Source organism: Sturnus vulgaris, chromosome 5 (genome assembly GCF_052056855.1).
Source record: "Sturnus vulgaris isolate bStuVul1 chromosome 5, bStuVul1.hap1, whole genome shotgun sequence".
Taxonomy (NCBI): Eukaryota; Metazoa; Chordata; class Aves; order Passeriformes; family Sturnidae; genus Sturnus; species Sturnus vulgaris.
The window spans coordinates 57,936,690-57,954,062 of NC_142247.1; the positions used below are offsets into that span (position 1 = coordinate 57,936,690).

At 36.1% G+C, this 17,373-nt stretch overlaps 1 protein-coding gene across 1 annotated transcript in view; it reads right to left on the reverse strand.

Moving 5' to 3' along the window:
- Nucleotides 1-1,448: 1,448 nt before the first annotated feature.
- Nucleotides 1,449-17,373, reverse strand: part of TAFA5 (TAFA chemokine like family member 5) — a 471,130-nt gene continuing 455,205 nt past the window's right edge. Inside the window, exon 6 of the mRNA XM_088165781.1 lies at nucleotides 1,449-3,990. Within this exon, the coding sequence (XP_088021907.1) occupies nucleotides 3,985-3,990 (6 nt within the window). The 3' untranslated portion in view covers nucleotides 1,449-3,984. The remainder of the gene's footprint in view (nucleotides 3,991-17,373) is intronic.

Sequence of the window (17,373 nt, forward strand, 5' to 3'; positions counted from 1 at the left end):
TCCATTGTCAGAGATTTTCCACAAAAGCTGGAAAATAATTTGAAGGACTCACATGTTTTAGCTGAAAATGCTACTGCATGATAAACTGCTACTTCTATTCCTTTCAGACAAACAAAAATATATAATGGCATATCTATATCTATCTATACCTATATAAACTTCCATATATAATCTATATCTAATCTATAGCTGTATCATATGTATGATAGATATATATATATATTTATATATGTCTCTCAAAGAAAATGTTCCCCTTTTATTTTCATTTGTTGCAACATGAAGGGAACAAATGCCTGTTTCTTTTTAAACAATATTTCAGATAAAGGAGTATTTTGGTCAAATGGTCTGTGGATTTATTTTTCTTTGAAAAGTAATTTCTTGGTCAATATGGACACATTAGCTATCCATCTGGGCCAGAAATACTCACACAAATTTTACCCATTGTGTTTTCCAGCATTCCAGAACCCTCTGAAGTGGATCAAAAATAAAGATTTCAAATATATTAGGACTGATAAGAAAATGAAAATCTACTGTGGAAAAATTACTGAAGTTTGCAATTTACTCTGTAACTGTACAATTGAGATATTTCAATTTGTTTATAAAGAAATTCATGTGCATATATATATATATATATATATATATATATATATAAAGACATGGTCAAACTTTTACTCTAGCTACTCTAACTGAAGCTATTGGATGATTGAGGGTTTAGGATCTATGTATAATTCTCATTTACTTTAGCTAGAAAATACTTTCTTGGGAAAAAAAACCCTTGAATTTTATATGCTCCCACTAACTTTTTTAGTCTGAATTAATAGATGTGTTTTGACAAAATTTATTTCATCACAAATTCCAAGCTGTTCTTTCTCCTGTGTTCTCAAATTTCAGTGATTTACATAAAATTGGATGTAAATCTAGATAGTGTGCATTTCAAAGCCTAATCCACATAAACCAGTGTTGACCAGAGTGAAAATAAAAGCAGAATACGATCTCTTTAGGCCTAATCACATCAGAAGTCTACTTCTTGATTTCTAGAGTTGCTGCATTCTAGAAAGTGAAACTTAATAATAGACCCTGGTAACACACTCATATGGTTAAGACAGATGAGACTAATAACAGTTATTCTTGCTTGATAGGCTGCTAACGAGATTGCATGTGGCATCGTGATTTTCCCATTGTCTCTTCTCTCAGGGAGAGGATACTTGATTTATTTGTATTATATCCCGCTTTTAAAACAGAGATTAAATCAATTTAATTTTAATAAAATAACACTGCTGAATGGAAAGATATTTTATCACTCTGCATCATTTGATTGGTATTGATTTAAGAGGTAAAAAAATATACAATTCAAATATTATACGATTTTTAAGAAAATAAATCAGAAAGCAAAACTCAATTTTCACACATGAGATTTTGATCAAATAAACATACAGTACCATATCACATACAATTACCAAGAAACTTTTATTGCCAGAAACATATAGAAAGCACACTTAGAGTCATGAACCTGAAACACACAATCATTCAAACATGAGCACAGCAAGCCTGAAATAATGCACAGATCTCAGGGGATCACACATAGACAGTCTGTTTCCAGTGTTCCCATCCAAGGGATTCCAGTTTTTCTTTCAACATAGTGGCACATGATTTTTTTAAATGGACATCTTGTCAAGTACTTAAAATAAATAGATTCATACAAGTCGTTACTCTCTCCTCAGAGGATGAGCTTTTATTCTTGAATTCCTTGCTGTAATTAACTCTTTCCATGCTATATGATAACTAAGAAATAAAAACACTTGAATTTTGAAAATTATGGAATCTCGTGCATAGTCTAATACTTTCAATTGTATTTAAAACTAGATCTCCCACTCCAATGCCTAACTATGCCAGGCATTATCCCACTTTAATAAAACATTAAAAAATTGGATATTTTGTTGAATACAAATAGTTATTAAAGACTATTTTAAATATATAGACCTCATTGTATGTGACTGACAAAAATTGGACATATGTAAAATCAGCTTATGTTCTGTTAATCTCAAGAGCATAAATAGTTATACCAGACCCAAAGGTTCAGAATTTAGGATATGTTCTGAAACGTTCTAAGGTGCTGGGAATGAGGGAAGCCTTGGTTGATGTTTGTGTTGGTTTGAAAGCAAAACCAGTGCGAGACTCCAAGGCAGTAATACAATTTAATAGGAGAAAAGAGAAAAATAATAAAATACATGCAATAATATAAAAGAAACAACCACCAACACAGTCAGAAATACAACCTGACACCCTGTCAGTCAGGGTGTTGGTAGCAGTCCCTATAAATGGTGGCTGCAGTCCTCCTGGATGACGGATGTGGTTCCGTTGAAGCAGTGCTCCTGTAGAAGGTGCAGTTTTCCTCCAAAGATCCAGCGATGATGTGGAAAAGGTCCGACTTTCCTCTGGGATCCAGTAGAAAGGTCTGCCCTCGCGTCCCAAACCCCAGTTTTTTATCTAGGTAGGAAAGGCTTGGCTCCTGCCCCTGGCTGGGGCATCTCCCAATGGGGTGATGTAATCTTATCAGTCACACAATAGGACTGAATGGCCCATTAACGGAATATATCTTCTGGAGGAAGGATGGGTTGTGAAAAGATAACGATGATCATCCCCCCATCTTATCAGATGGCACATCAGCAGAGGATATCTCCCACAGAGATAAGGATCACCACCCCTCCTACGTTTTAACAGATGGTGATAGAATACACATTTTTGCATTGTACCCCAGGACAATGTTTGATAACATTCATGGCTATAAGCAAGATTTTGATCAACACAATAAGCAGAAGTATTACACAGCATAGGGAATTTGTTTATAGAAGTCAAAGACAGATAACATGCACGATTGAGGTAGTTATCAATGAAAGCTGGTGTCTCAACTGCAGGACAAAAGAAATAGTAGTAAAAGCTTAGCATTAAAGTTCAATGTCATTTATGGTTCTGCAAGGTTTTTCTAACATACTGTTTATGGATTCAATGCTGTGCATTTGGATGTAGGCAAGAAAGGACCATGCAGTCCACACAGTGAGGAATGACTCTGAGACAATAGATATTGCCAGCAGGACAATTCTGGGCATAAGAGAAAATAAAAAATAAAACATCCACTAAAACAGATTTGTAAAAAGAAATTATGTAGGAAATTTCTTTCTTTTTATGATCAGTGTCTGAATTTTCTAGTCTAAAGGTTTTGACCACCCCATAGGCAAAAGACTTTTGACTTCAGCTATTACAGTAAGGAAATATAATCAACTTTTGTTTTGGCAGTCGCAGATAAAAGCAGTTTCCAGAGCAAATACCTCTTATGGTCACAGTTGGAATTTTTGCTGCATACGCTTATCTCCATGAGTTATAGTATGCCTGTACATCCTCTTTTGATGATGATTTCAGGGAGGCTAAGAACTATCCAGGAAACCTTTTGAAAGAGGATCTGCAGAATATAGCAACTTCTATAGCTTCTGTAAAGATTGTCTTGGTTTAACCCTAATCAGCCACCTGCTCATTTCCCCCTGGTACATGGGAGAGTTACAAGAATAAAAGCAACTCCATCCAGCAGTAAACATTACCCAATCAGGATTTTAAAACCAGTAAGATGGGGGGAAAAACAGTATACTACATAATGAAACCAAACAAATTAATCTGGGATATCCAGATACCCAAACAAGGTACACTTCCAGTTTAAATAGATTGAGCTTCTTATCATCTACATATGCACTGAATCTTTTCTTTATTTCCTTTATATTATCAAGTATGAGAAAGACCAGTGTGGGAGAAAAACAGCAATAAACACAAATTCTTCATACTTTAAACTGTTAGGAATATGTAACAAACACTTATTGATGTGTTTCTCAAATATGTACACAAATAGCTGAATCTTATAGTTCTGTGGCTCTTGAAAGAAGGAATTGAAGATGGAAGAACAGCTCCTGAAGTTGCATATTCCACATTAATATCAAGTCACTCCTAGTGAACAGAAGAAAAACAATGTAAGATACAAATCACGCAAGTTATGCAGCACCTTTTATATTTTAACAACACTTCACAGTAGTTCACAAATGAAATTAGTCAGTTTGGTTTCTGCAGTGATGACAAAGGTTTCAACTTCAATTTCATAGTCAGAATAGAAATGTGAAACAAAAACCTTAGGGTTTAGTGTTTTATAAACTAAAATCTTAGAGAGGACTCTGATTGCATCTCTGAAACTACATGTTTTTAGTTGTTCTAAATGAAGACAGGATGACAAGGGGTATATAACTTTGTAAGAGGTGATTTTTTTTTGGTCACCTAAAGACAAAATGATAAAATAGTCTTACAGACATTGGTATGCTAAAAACACCATTGCAATACACAATTTATCTTAATGAAACTACAACAGTTACAAAAGGTCGTTAAATCTTCATTACTTGAGACTACTTTCTCCATCATATGTAACTGTGGGTCTCCAGCACATGGTGTAAATAATTTCATGTCAATCCAGCATTTACAGCTGAAGCTGTGGTCAAACATTTGACATCTATCCAATATAACTCTCTCCAATGTCTATGTTAGGTGTACTTCCTATTATATTTACCTGGGTTAATCACATCAGTATCTCTCATATAGTCCTCTTGCAGTGTTTACTATTGACCTTATAACTTAAATGTAAGAGGTCAAGATCCTGAAGATAATATATACTTGCTAAAAAAAAGAAAGTAGCTTTACTATTCAATATATCCTGTATTCATATATATAAATTATTACCATTATTATTTCCTATATGTTACATTTACAATTATGCTTGAGATTTCAATTATTAAGAGCCTTTATATCTCCAAAAATTATCAGAAAATTATGAGGTTTATATGTAAAATGTTATTCATATATGTTCTGTGAATAACTGTGAATGAACAAAACTACTAACATACAGCTGGTATAATTTTTTAAATGTTCTTCTACTTTAATTTCCCCCCGATTAAATTTTGTGAAGGTTGTATTCTAAGATCTGTGATAAGAAGGTATCAGTTCACATCTAAGTAGTTAATGGAGAATTGTAAAACAGACTGCTGAGATAATTAAATAAGTACTAAGTGGATTAGTTGGTCACATCCCAAAGCTCTGAAAGGCCTTCTCAGTATAAAAGCATGCAAAATTACTACAAAATCTGATGGTAAAATTTCAGTCATGGATTTAGCTGTCTTTGTGAGAATGAGTTTTTACTTTCTGTTGTATTTTCTCCTTGTCACCTTACAACAATCAACAGAGTCATGACCGCATTATAATTATTTTCTACTTTCAGTATTAGTTTACATGAAAGAGAAAGGGTCTAGAATGAAAATTTGACTCTTTGTAATTCCCAGATGGATTTTATAAAATATGTGTACTGGTTTGAAAGCAAAACCAGTGCGAGACTCCAAGGCAGTAATACAATTTAATAGGAAAAAAGAGAAAAATAATAAAATACATGCAATAATACAAAAGAAAACCACCAACAAAGTCAGAATACAACCTGACACCCTGTCAGTCAGGGTGTTGGTAGCAGTCCCTATGAATGGTGGCTGCAGTTCTCCTGGATGACAGATGTGGTTCTGTTGAAGCAGTGCTCCTGTAGAAGGTGCAGTTTTCCTCCGAAGATCCAGCGATGATGTGGAAAAAGGTCCGACTTTCCTCTGGGATCCAGTAGAAAGGTCTGCCCTCGGGTCCCAAACCCCAGTTTTTTATCTAGGTAGGAAAGGCTTGGCTCCTGCCCCTGGTTGGGGCATCTCCCAATGGGGTGATGTAATCTTATCAGTCACACAATAGGACTGAATGGCCCATTAACAGAATATATCTTCTGGAGGAGGGATGGGTTGTGAATAGATAACGATGATCATCCCCCCATCTTATCAGATGGCACATCAGCAGAGGATATCTCCCACAGAGATAAGGATCACCACCCCTCCTACGTTTTAACAGATGGTGATAGAATACACATTTTTGCATTGTACCCCAGGACAATATGTAAAATATGGGACCTACTTATACTCTTTATTTCTACTCTCATAGAAAATAGGAATGTCATACTACTGAAATCAATGTGTCATTAACTTCTGGATATTTGTTATTTGTAGGAATTCAGATAATGACCATTTTTCAGGGAATAAAGGTCTTAAATTGTTCATATTTCACATCAAACCATGTTTGTTTTTTTAACTGTGTGGTTTTTTAACTTTTTATATTTTGAATTAGTACTTGTAGAGGACATAAAGGTTTCAACTTGAATGCTACCTCAGAATGCAAATAATATTTCTCAAGAAGTAAACACACAGAAAGGAGAAGACATTGGATTAATACAGAATTTATTTTTAAAGAGAGTGACCAGAATTGTTTAAGTAAGTCACTTTAGGATTATAAGCAAGACTGTTCTCGTTCCTCTTTGGAAATTTGAATTATTTTTCATCCTGTCCACTGACAGAGTTCCACTGGTAGCCAACTGAGGTGACCATGGCATAGCAGCCTGAAGCAAATATCCTATTTCAAATCTGAAAGCTATGAGCAGCAACAAGCTCCTCTAAGGTTTAACTTAAAGAAAAGTTGGTGTCCTTTTCTCATAAGAGTGTTCCAATTGTCTCTTTCCTTTTTTTTTTTTTTTAATCTGGCCTGGAGAAAGGTACTTAAGCAAACACATGGGAACTGTTTCATCATGGAGATTTAAATATATGTTAATTAAGTCAAAATTCTATCTAATAATTCTTCAAAGTGAAACTGTTCAGAAAATGTTTGTCTTTCTTGGAATTTCCTGGGTTAAAAATCTGATTAATTAGTTTTTAATTTAATCTCTAACTTCTTGGAAATCATATTTCTTTGACTTAATGAGAATCATCCTTTTCTCGGTCCTGTATCATGAGTAACACTGCCATATTTTTATTCTGTGTTGTCCATATTTTGCAATAACTTTTCATGTCAATCCACATCTTCCCGGCAAACTCTTCCATTTTGTTTCAAGTATTGACATTTGATGGATTTTACTTTAGGTATCTGAAGTGACATTTTCTTTTGTCCCTCAATTTAAATCCTCAATAAGATAATATTAATCTTCCCCAAGATATTTCACTGGAGATTCTTTTCTTTGGTAATATCCCTGGTTGCAGATTTTTAAATACAGACACATCCTAAATTTTGAAAGTATTGTGAAAGGAACTTTGCTTGAATAAGCCAAAGTTGTTGACAATGATTTACAATTTTCTTTAAAAATATAAAAAAGAGAGAGATCAGAGCCATAATTAGAAGACAATAGAGAGCAGTGTAAAATCAGCAGAAAATTATTATTAATTATTTACTTCCACACTTTCCAGGTTGCTTTAGTCACCAAAAATAATTTGTTAGTAACAAGCCTATGCATTATCATTGCTCTGCATAATACAACAAACTATGTATCTTCAGGACAGATTTTGAAATAAGAAATTTCCAGACCATTCCAATTTTATATGCTTATTGTTTTGAACACAATTTTCCTAAAGTAGATGGCCAGTTATCTGTATACAGACTATAGAATATTTTCTAAGAATAACCTTTTATTTTGCCAGAAAATATTAATATTGGTATCAGAAAAACAATAGTTTAAAGTGGTACATATGTTGCAAAATAATGTTGAATGTCTTTGTCTATAAATATGCAAGCATTTAGGTAAAAGAAAAGTCAATAACAAAGTAAAAATCATTACTAAAAAAAATTATAATTTTGTCTATTTGGCTTCAAAATTGTCAAGTCTGGAAATTGTGGTAGAAATTGTACACACAGAGAGATATAAGAATATCTTTTGAAAGGGCAGAATCTCTCCTTGTATTGAAAAAGAAAGAAAGAAAGAAAGAAAATAAAATAGCCATTAGAAAGGTAATGGAAGAGAGTATAGAGAAGATATAGGGAAAAACCCTGAGTCATAGTAGAGAAAATAGTTATAGTGCACGTCTTTAACCACCAGCTATTGAGGTATTTTCTTTTCACTACTGTTTTAAATTACCTCTCTTCAGGCTGAGAAAATCAGTAAACTGAATATAAAGCTTTCCACTGAAGCGACTTTATGCAAATGATTCATTAATGCAGTCTCCAGGATGTTGTCAGCCCAATCTGTTTCTATCTTAGCATTAACTTCATAACATATGTTTGCATCTATTTTATGATACTGGTAACACTTCTATCATGTGAACCAGGAATTGGCCCCAAAACTTCTGAGTAGTAGCAGCTTGCTGTACAATACAGGAAACTGTTGTGCAGATCCCTTAAAAAATGATTTAAAACATTCCAAATACATCGCTTAAATAGATTGCTCCTTTAAAGAATTATAGAATAAATAGATAAATTTATTCTATCCATTACACATACTGGTGAGTTTCCTACTTTGTTTCCTTACTATTTCAGATTTGACATGCTGTTACTGTGACTAATGCAACCTCACAGGGCCCAAAGAAACTTATATGCCAGGAATCAACAATAAAGGGTATCTCTGCTTCGGTTTGCACACATTTATTTGTTTAAAATAATGAAATATCTTTTTCTTAGCAACAGAGACAATACTTACTAGTTCCTGTTGGGTATTTTTAAAATAACCAAGAGTACAAAAAGTGAATAACTATTTAAAATAATATACAAATGAAAATACTTTTCTTATTGCACAGTCTTTAAAAAAAAATCCTTCTTAAACTGACAAAAACAGAGATTTGTACATAAACAGCCCACAGCAAGCTGATGTTATATCTCTTCTGCTCTCAATAAAAATAAAAATTATAATCTCAAAAAGTTTTCTTTTTTTTGGCATCATGAAAGTTTTGATAGCTGCCTTTACACTTGAGTTTGAAAAGCTGTATGAATGATTTCAAATGAATTTTTGAGAGTAGCTGTTTCAAGAACTCAGACATTTTAAACTGTTACCAGTATTAAAGGCATTAACATCCCACTGAGCAGGGACTGAAATGCTGGATGACTTCTTAAGCTGCCTCATGAGTTTTTGAATGAAGTGTAATTTTTCTACTACAAGAAAAAAGACCGGGGGCTGGGCCAGTTATGGCATAGAAGGATACAGTGGATGCACAAAGCTCGTAGTTTCTGCATTACAGCCAGGGACAGCAGGAAGAAGAGAGAACTGACACCTTCAGACAGGAGGGTCTTCTCCCTCTGCAGAAGCTCTTGTCCCAGCTTCTCCTTTTGGAGCAAAGGGAGCCCAGGTTTTCATGGCTTTGATACAGCAGGGAATGAAATGGTGCAATAACTGGATGTCTGGGTCCAGCAAGAAACTGGCTTGGAAAACTGTACAATCAGAAGCTGCTCAGCCTTCTTCCTAAGTTATCATTCATAACAATTGCACTTCAGCTATGTTTCCACTTTGTTCTTTTTTGCCCTGGTCTCATGAATCATACACTTTGATTTGCACAGTGATGCAGCTTTCTTATATAATTAGCCTATAACAAGTGGTCATGGTGAGATATGGATCTGAAACTGCTGGACTGAAATGGATATTTTATCTTTATCACCAATTTCTTGCATGATTCATAAAACTCTCTATATAAAGTTGGCAGGAAATAGTGGCCCATGGGCAGTAATTTATTATAGATGCTTAGATAGTCTACAGTCATTTCTTTTTAATTTGATGAGCATATCTACCTGCAGATATGTCAGTCCTGAGACTGAAAAGCAATGGGACTTCACGTAGTAACTCTCTGGTCCTTCATTTTTCCTAATCTCTAATCAACACATGAGTATTTTGAAGTACCTAATTTCTCTGTGTAATGCACAGGCTTTTCCACTCATACATTTGATTTCTACTCAAATAAAAAGGAGGATCTAACAGACAATTTCTAAAAAAGTGGAAGCTCAAGAATAACTGTGGGAAAATTTCCATTCTAACCCCACTGCAGGATCATAGTGGAAGCTATTAAGAGGTTGTTTTATCTTAATTTCTTTCAACCTACAAATTTGCATCGGGATATTATAATATTCAATATTTGGGGCTAGAATGTCATCTTGGATTTTGCTTATTGACCTGTCTGTGGTGTATTTTATCCTTTTTCTCTACAGGTTTTCAATATTACTATTATTGTTGCTGTGAATTATACTATTTTTTTCACTACTAAAATACAAAAGTAAAACAGATATTCTCCAAGTTTAAACAAAATAGTCAGCAAGGACATCACTATAAGGGGCATAACTAGACCCTTGGGAGCACAGCAAGAGAAAATCTATCCCCCAGAAGATTCTGCTTCCAAAGTTATAGCTGTGGGAAAGAAAATAACAATTTATATAATAGTGAAATCCAAGAGTAAGAGAAGAAAGGAGAATGAAATGAGGTAAAGAGACTTAGTAAAGGTATTCTTTAAGGAACAAATGAAAGAATATATCAGAGATCAGAAAACAACAAGAAATTACTGTTACTCTGCTTTATTAACACTTGAAGTGTTGTGTTGTTTAATGTTAATTTTCCTTCTGTGTTGATGGTTCATCCCAGTTTCGTTCCCCTAAGTTAAGTACATAATGGTTTTTCCCTTTCCTGCCCTTGCCCTAGTCAGTCATCCTAAACCCCTCCCCTTTATCTGGAACCTTCCCTGTCCCTCACCCTAAACCCTGCCCCACTGGATGTCAATCCTTTGTAGCCCCTCCCTTTGTTCTAGAAGTTTCTGTGTCAAGCATTCCCTCTTGTATCCATGACTGGTTATATTGTATGTATCCCCACCCTCGGTTTGCCTTATTGGCTCAATGTTCCCCTTTCCCCGCCTTCTGTACCTCCCCCCGTTACCCGTTATTGGCCAGAGTTTTGTGCCCTCCCCTTGCTCCTCCCCCGTACTTAAGCCGGTGTAGAACCCAGGCTAACTGCCTTTTGTGGTTCCCTCTCGCAACCTCCTGACCTGTTACCTCTTCCTCCAATAAATCCCTTCCCCCAGAACCGTAAAAGGTCTCTCCTGCGCCTCTTTGTCCCTCCCTGACGACTCGCCCAGGCGTAGCTGTTGCTACACCTCTTCTGCGGCTCCCGGAGTGGTGCCGGGGAGGGGCCACTCACCGACGCAGGCTTCCCGGAGCCAGCCGGTAGCCCAGGTGAGGTGGGCAGTGGGTGGAAGGAACGTCATTGAAGCATAAATACATTTTTATTTTCTAAATGAGAATATTTAGAGTAGATCCTTGAATGAGAAGGAGCTAACGGGGCTACTTCATAGCTTTCATTAATTTAATACTTCATAAAGGCGTTTTTTTCCCTCCTAAATTTGAGTTCCAATGAAAAAATCCTATAGGAAATAGGAGAATCTCTTTCTGACATAATTATTTAGTCATAAAAGATTATTAAAAAATAAATATTGGCTAAGCATTTATATTTAAAATTGTATGTTTAAATATAAATATAAACTGTGGATTTAACCAACTGTATAAAGCATATTCATGTGCAACTGTGATTTTAATCTTTAACTGCAGGTAAGACTACTAGTGCTCTTCAAGAGTTTGCATATATGAGAAAGAATGACTTCATTTGAGAGATTTAACAAAGGTTCTCTCTATAACCTCTTCCTCCTATATTTATGGTGCTCATATATTATTAACTGTAGGACCATTCTGCTTTATATAAGATGACTTCCAATTGTTTTCATAAAAAGACATCTTCAGTCACATTCCCTCCTTGTGTTTCTTCCGTTCTTTTTTGTGTTTTCTCCTCTGAAGTGGCTTTAATATGGTTGCAAATAATATATGAGAGTATATGTAAGGGGCTTGTCTGTGCCATTAAAGTTATCTGGTCAAAGGAGCCATAAAGAAGAGCACACAGACCTGACCTGACATAAACCTGACCACGCAGGTAACAGGGGTTGTGATATAAACAATTGTGGTTAGTCAACCAAATCACTAAGGGCATATGGATTGTGAGAATGTTCCTTTATTCAGTTGGAAGGATAAGGCAGAGAAGGAAGACAACACACAGACATAAAACCTGAGCAATTAATGTTTACAAAGAGAACGGGAAACAAATCTGGTCATTAACACTAAATGATGTGCTTTCAGGAATCTGCAGACAAACCAGGATCGGGTGTTGGTACGTGGGAGGAGATCAGTGGGACTGTGCCAGCTGATGGGGCAATGTACACGGTAAGGGCAAGCAGGGGGCAACAAAGTGAGGGGCAGACAGAGAAAGGTGTAAAAGGGAGCAGCTACATGAAAAATGTGCTCAGTCAGCTCACTTCTCTGACCAAGCCATGAGTCTGATCACCACAATCTATCCTATCTTCTCATACCTCATTCTTAAACATTTTCTGAACTCCTCTCTGTGTAATCCCACTCTCTATCTTGGGTGTATTTGTGCAATACAATGGCTGAATTCCAGGTACTGGTGAGACCTGTATATGTGTGAGGAATTTGGTGCCAGCTACTGGACACAGTCTGAGGGTATGGGTAGCCCTAGCCTGTGGTGTCAGCTATGGGAGTAAGTGTGGTCTCTTCATTTGGGATGAGTGGGCATCTTTAACCTCCAGCCATGGAGTGGAAATGGTGCAGATCCCAAAAAACAACTACTCGAGGCACCAGTGGGAGTGCAGGGCTCTGTGCTGGTGGGTGGAGTGGCACCACAGGACAGAGGCCATGTGCCATGTGCTGGCTGCTGGGGCTCTGGGCAGTGTGCTTGAAAGTTCTCTACCAAACCTTGAGCTGGACCAGCTGACAAGGGGTGAAGCAGGGGTATCTGTTGGGTGGAGGGTTCACACTGGTATCTGGGGCACCAGTGATTGTGGGGTAATTGTGTGTGTGCTGCGTGTATGCAGTGATTGCCAAGCTGGACCAGCCAGCAAAGAGGAGATCTGGGGCGGGGGTCAGGTGGCAATCTCTGTTTTGCTATGAAAATATAAAAGGGTAGACCCTTTGTGGACAAAATATTGTCAACAGCACCAGTCTTGAAATTCAGTCCTTAGTAACATTATTGTAAGGCTTTCAGACCAAAAAGCCAAACAGATGTCCAGATTCTGATTTGATTCTAAATGAAACTGTTCATTTTCTTTTCAAATTTGACTTCTTTCGCAATATGAAAATGAAAGGAACATAATATAAAAGCAAAAATAGTTCTACATATTTAAATAGATTCAGTACAAAAAATAGATTCATGATTCTATTTTCAGTTCCAAGGTAAGATAGTGTCTTTCTTCTTATACTTAATAAAGTACCTTCCAAATTTTCTTCTAAAATTGTGAAAATCCACTGGATCAATAATTTTTGTGTAACTTTAACACTTAAAGCAAAGACCACTTGTGTATTATTTTTGAAGATGGCTCAGATTTGTGTAGAAACTGAATGTTCATTTTATGAATAAGGGAGTATTTAGTTAGAAAGCTGACACTTCTCCCCTAACTGCAATCTATGACAAAACTTGTCTCCAGAATTGCATTAACTATAAAATATGTGCATGGTCTCATGTAGAGCATACAAAGAGCATCTCAAAGAACCTGTACATGTAGGGATATAATGGAAATGTCTATCATCAAGCCAAGAGAACGTTCTCTTGCATTAAGACCACAATGACTGTGACCTGCTGAAAGACCTCAGGAGTGGAGAAGGGAGTTAAGATGTTTCTAAGTCACATTTCACCCTTCTGAATCCCTCATCTTGTTATTCATAAGAGTTGCCCAGAACAATTTTGCTTGGCAGAGCAATATAATTCTCCTTTCTTTTTGGAGATTCCTCCTTCTAATATATATATATATATATAGTTAGTTAGTTAGTTAGTTAGTTAGTTAGAAATCAGGGTTAATGATGCTCACTAGGTGGATCTAGACTATTAGAAAACAAATTTCTTAATCCTTCCAGCATTTGTCAGCTCCTCCCACTCATCAAAACAGAAGGTGGGTGTTCTGAAACTTTCATGATCTTCAGAGACTTCTGAAGCAAAGACAAAGCATAAACAGTGTACGTTGCACAAAGAGAGTCACAGTAGAGAAGCAGGAGTTCTTCCAATAACTCTTTGACTAAGGGCATGAATTCATAAGCTAATGACAGCTAAAGACATGCACTGTTTGGTGTGGAATCACATTTATTAATCAGCAGAAGGAACAGGGAGCTGAGCCAGTGCAAAAAAAAAATAAACCCAAAAGCATTTCAGGGATAATGTGATCAATAAATTTCAGTCTGTATCAGGAGTCTAATTAGCATATCCCAGATGTAGTGAAAAGGACATACAGGGCACCAATAAAAAGGTCAGATTACAGCACACAAGTAATTGAGTGTGCTGCTTATAGAGAATATCTACAAGACTATGTACTGCTCTTAGTGAGTGAGAGAACTGACTTTAGGCGTTTTTCACGCAAGAAAACTTAAAAGACAATCTCTTTTTTCATTTTTTCCTTAAAAAATAAAAATCATCAATTTACAGAACTACTTAAGAAAAATCAAACAAACCAAGCCCAAGCAATCTCCTCCCCCAATAAGATTCTGACTACCAACAAGATCTGATATCTGATCATCTATCTAAATATGGGTTCAGATCTCAGTTCTTCATCTTCCAATTATTATTTCTGTTGAGGTTTAAATATCAAAAGAGATGAGCCAATTAACTATGTTAGATTGGTGTTAACATCTGCTTTAGTTCTGTAACAGCACTGTTATTTTTAATAATGATAAACAGTGCAATGTTCCTCAATCTAAGAATGATACAATTTAGATTTATGTAGCCGATTACAGATTACTCTGTCTTTACCACTACTGGAATCAAAATGAAAACTTAAAGAGTAAAGGTATAGTGAGAGACTGATAATATAAGCATTCTTCATCTGCAGGTCAGATGAAATTACTTTACAGACCTATTTGTGTTGAAAGGAAGTCATTCAGTGAGAGTTTCTGGCTCCTAATGTATCTGTTATACTTAACATGAGAGGCCAGTATCAATATTCCTAATAAAATTTGAGAATATGGGAAGGAAGAGGTATTTTTCTGCATGCATTCAGCATAGTCAGTAGTCTCCCAGTCACTCGTGCCTACACCTGCTGCTCTAGAAGAATGCCAGCATAGATATAATCTGCAAAATCTCATCCCAAAATAACTTTGCAACAATCCCTGTGTTACTGTGATCTTTTCCCGGTCTTTTTCTGATTATAGAAGTCAGAAGAAACTGATAGGAATCTAAGGAAAAAATTGGGTCTTTCATTCTGTATAATATCTGTGGATCAAAATCCAGCCAGTTCTACAGGAGAGACATAGAGTTGACCCTTTGCAACAGACTAACTGAAACCAGTGTGAGAGTTTCTCTGGTCTGAAACCAAAACTTACCTGAATGCCTAACCCAACATGTCAGCTTAGTACCTAAGCAAAGGGAAGAGATGTATTTATGACATATGTTAACTACAACCTTCTTTCTCTTTATTGTGTACTGCTGTGAAACTCTTAAAGTCCTCTCCTTTGGGACATTGGTTCTTTTCATTCCCACTTTTCAGCCTGTAGCAGAGGTAACATGAAAAACTAATCCCTAGCGAATTAATAGTGAATTTCTAACATTTGTGTATCCAGAGTCTCAGTATTGATTTGTGGGTTCCTTATAGTTGCTGTAACTATTGATAATGAATTGATTGATGCCAGTAGAGACGTAGCCAACAAAATAGTTATCATTTGTAAACTCCAGATGTTCAAATACACAACTAAATTCAACCTGATTATGTCATTAGCACAGGTAAGCGATTTGACTCCTTCATAGTGATTTCTTCCAGGCAGAGCATATTGAAGAACATCACAGAGTTTCTTGTGTAAAACAGAAGCAGCATGTTCACACATCCTAGTTGGCTGTAATTTCATGCTGAGAGTAGTATATGTGCTCACTGGTAAGGGAGGCTGGCTACAGCCCAACAGACATCTTCTTCTTCCCTGCTTAGATATAATGTACATATTTGTAAATCTGCCTACCATGATTTCCTAAAACACTGCCTTTACTTAAGGAAAGCTTAATCCTGCCGAACATGCCACAAAAGAATAGACTTTCATAAGCACAAAAACACACAAACAAAAACGGACAAAAATCTCCTTATTTTTCAGAGGAGTTGTATTCACTTATTAACCTCTCACAAGTAGCAAGAATTCATATTCACTGTTTATCTCAGGGAAAGAGTTCTGTAACTATGGTTGATATGGAGATACGGCTTTCACTGTAGCCTCATATGCAAGTAGATTCAGTTCTTTCAATCGATAGCATACAGGAAACATATTTTATGCTTTCCTCTCTATCCCACTCAGACTTTAGCAAATGGTAGTGATATTGTCCTTGTCTTTCATAGAAGGAGGTACAGTAACTCACACACAGCCAGCTACAGCCATTCTTTTGCTCTATGATGTCTCATACGTTAATATGAAGGTTACAGACACGATTCAGGACTTTCAGGAGACCAGCAGTCTTTTGAAGCAACAACTGGAAGCCAAGAGGGAGATGCTAGGACATACACCTGGCTAAAAAACAACAGAGTGGATGGAAGAGGGGACTCTCAACACTTTGAAGTTCATTCTTAGATCTGCAATTCATGTAGCAATATGAACACAGCAACTGATCCTACATCCCTTTAAAAATTAACTTCAATCTGTGACAGCAGAGTAAGGTAGCATTCCGTGACCTCTGCATTTTCTCCTACCTTTCTACACACTGGGAATGAAGATTTGGGGGAAGGATTGAACATGCACATCTCTACACAGCCTATAACTCTCTTCAGACAGCAGTTATACAGCTGAAAATGCATTTTAAAGGAAATGAACCAAAGGCTCTACTCATGCTTTTGTCTTGGGGGATGGCATACCATATCTAAAGACATCATATCTTTATATTTTTCTGAGTATGACAGCATGCCCAACAAGTCGGTCCCTTTTAGGAAGGTTCCAAGGCAATCAGAAGCACAAGGGGCATATTATTTGCCTCTTCTGTCTTTACCAGAGTTTAATTCACAGGTGTTGCATAACCAAAATTAGTCAGATGAATGAGGTTGGGAATGTGGTTAAATTGTTTGATTTTCTGTCCTAAAATACTTCCTATCACACACATTTTCTTTTATCTTTCAGGATGTCTTTCTTTTTTCACTCACTACTTTGGCATTCTGAAGGGCAATGCTCATTTTAAAATATGTATAGACTTCATTTAAAATAAATGAATCTAAAATCCTCTGGGGCAAAACCATGTTTGGTGTATCTCAGCTAACTTCAGTGGAGTTACACCAAGGTTGAATCCAGGCCTACATCCTCTCGTCATGAGCTTAAAGAAAAACTAAGAGACACCATAAAAAATACAGGTTATTTTACATTCTCTCATTCATTGACCAGCTTTGTTTTATGGCCCTAATAAAACCTTATATTAGTGGGATTTCATGCATTTATCTTTATGTTTGATAACGTTTTTGAGCACTGTGATAAAAT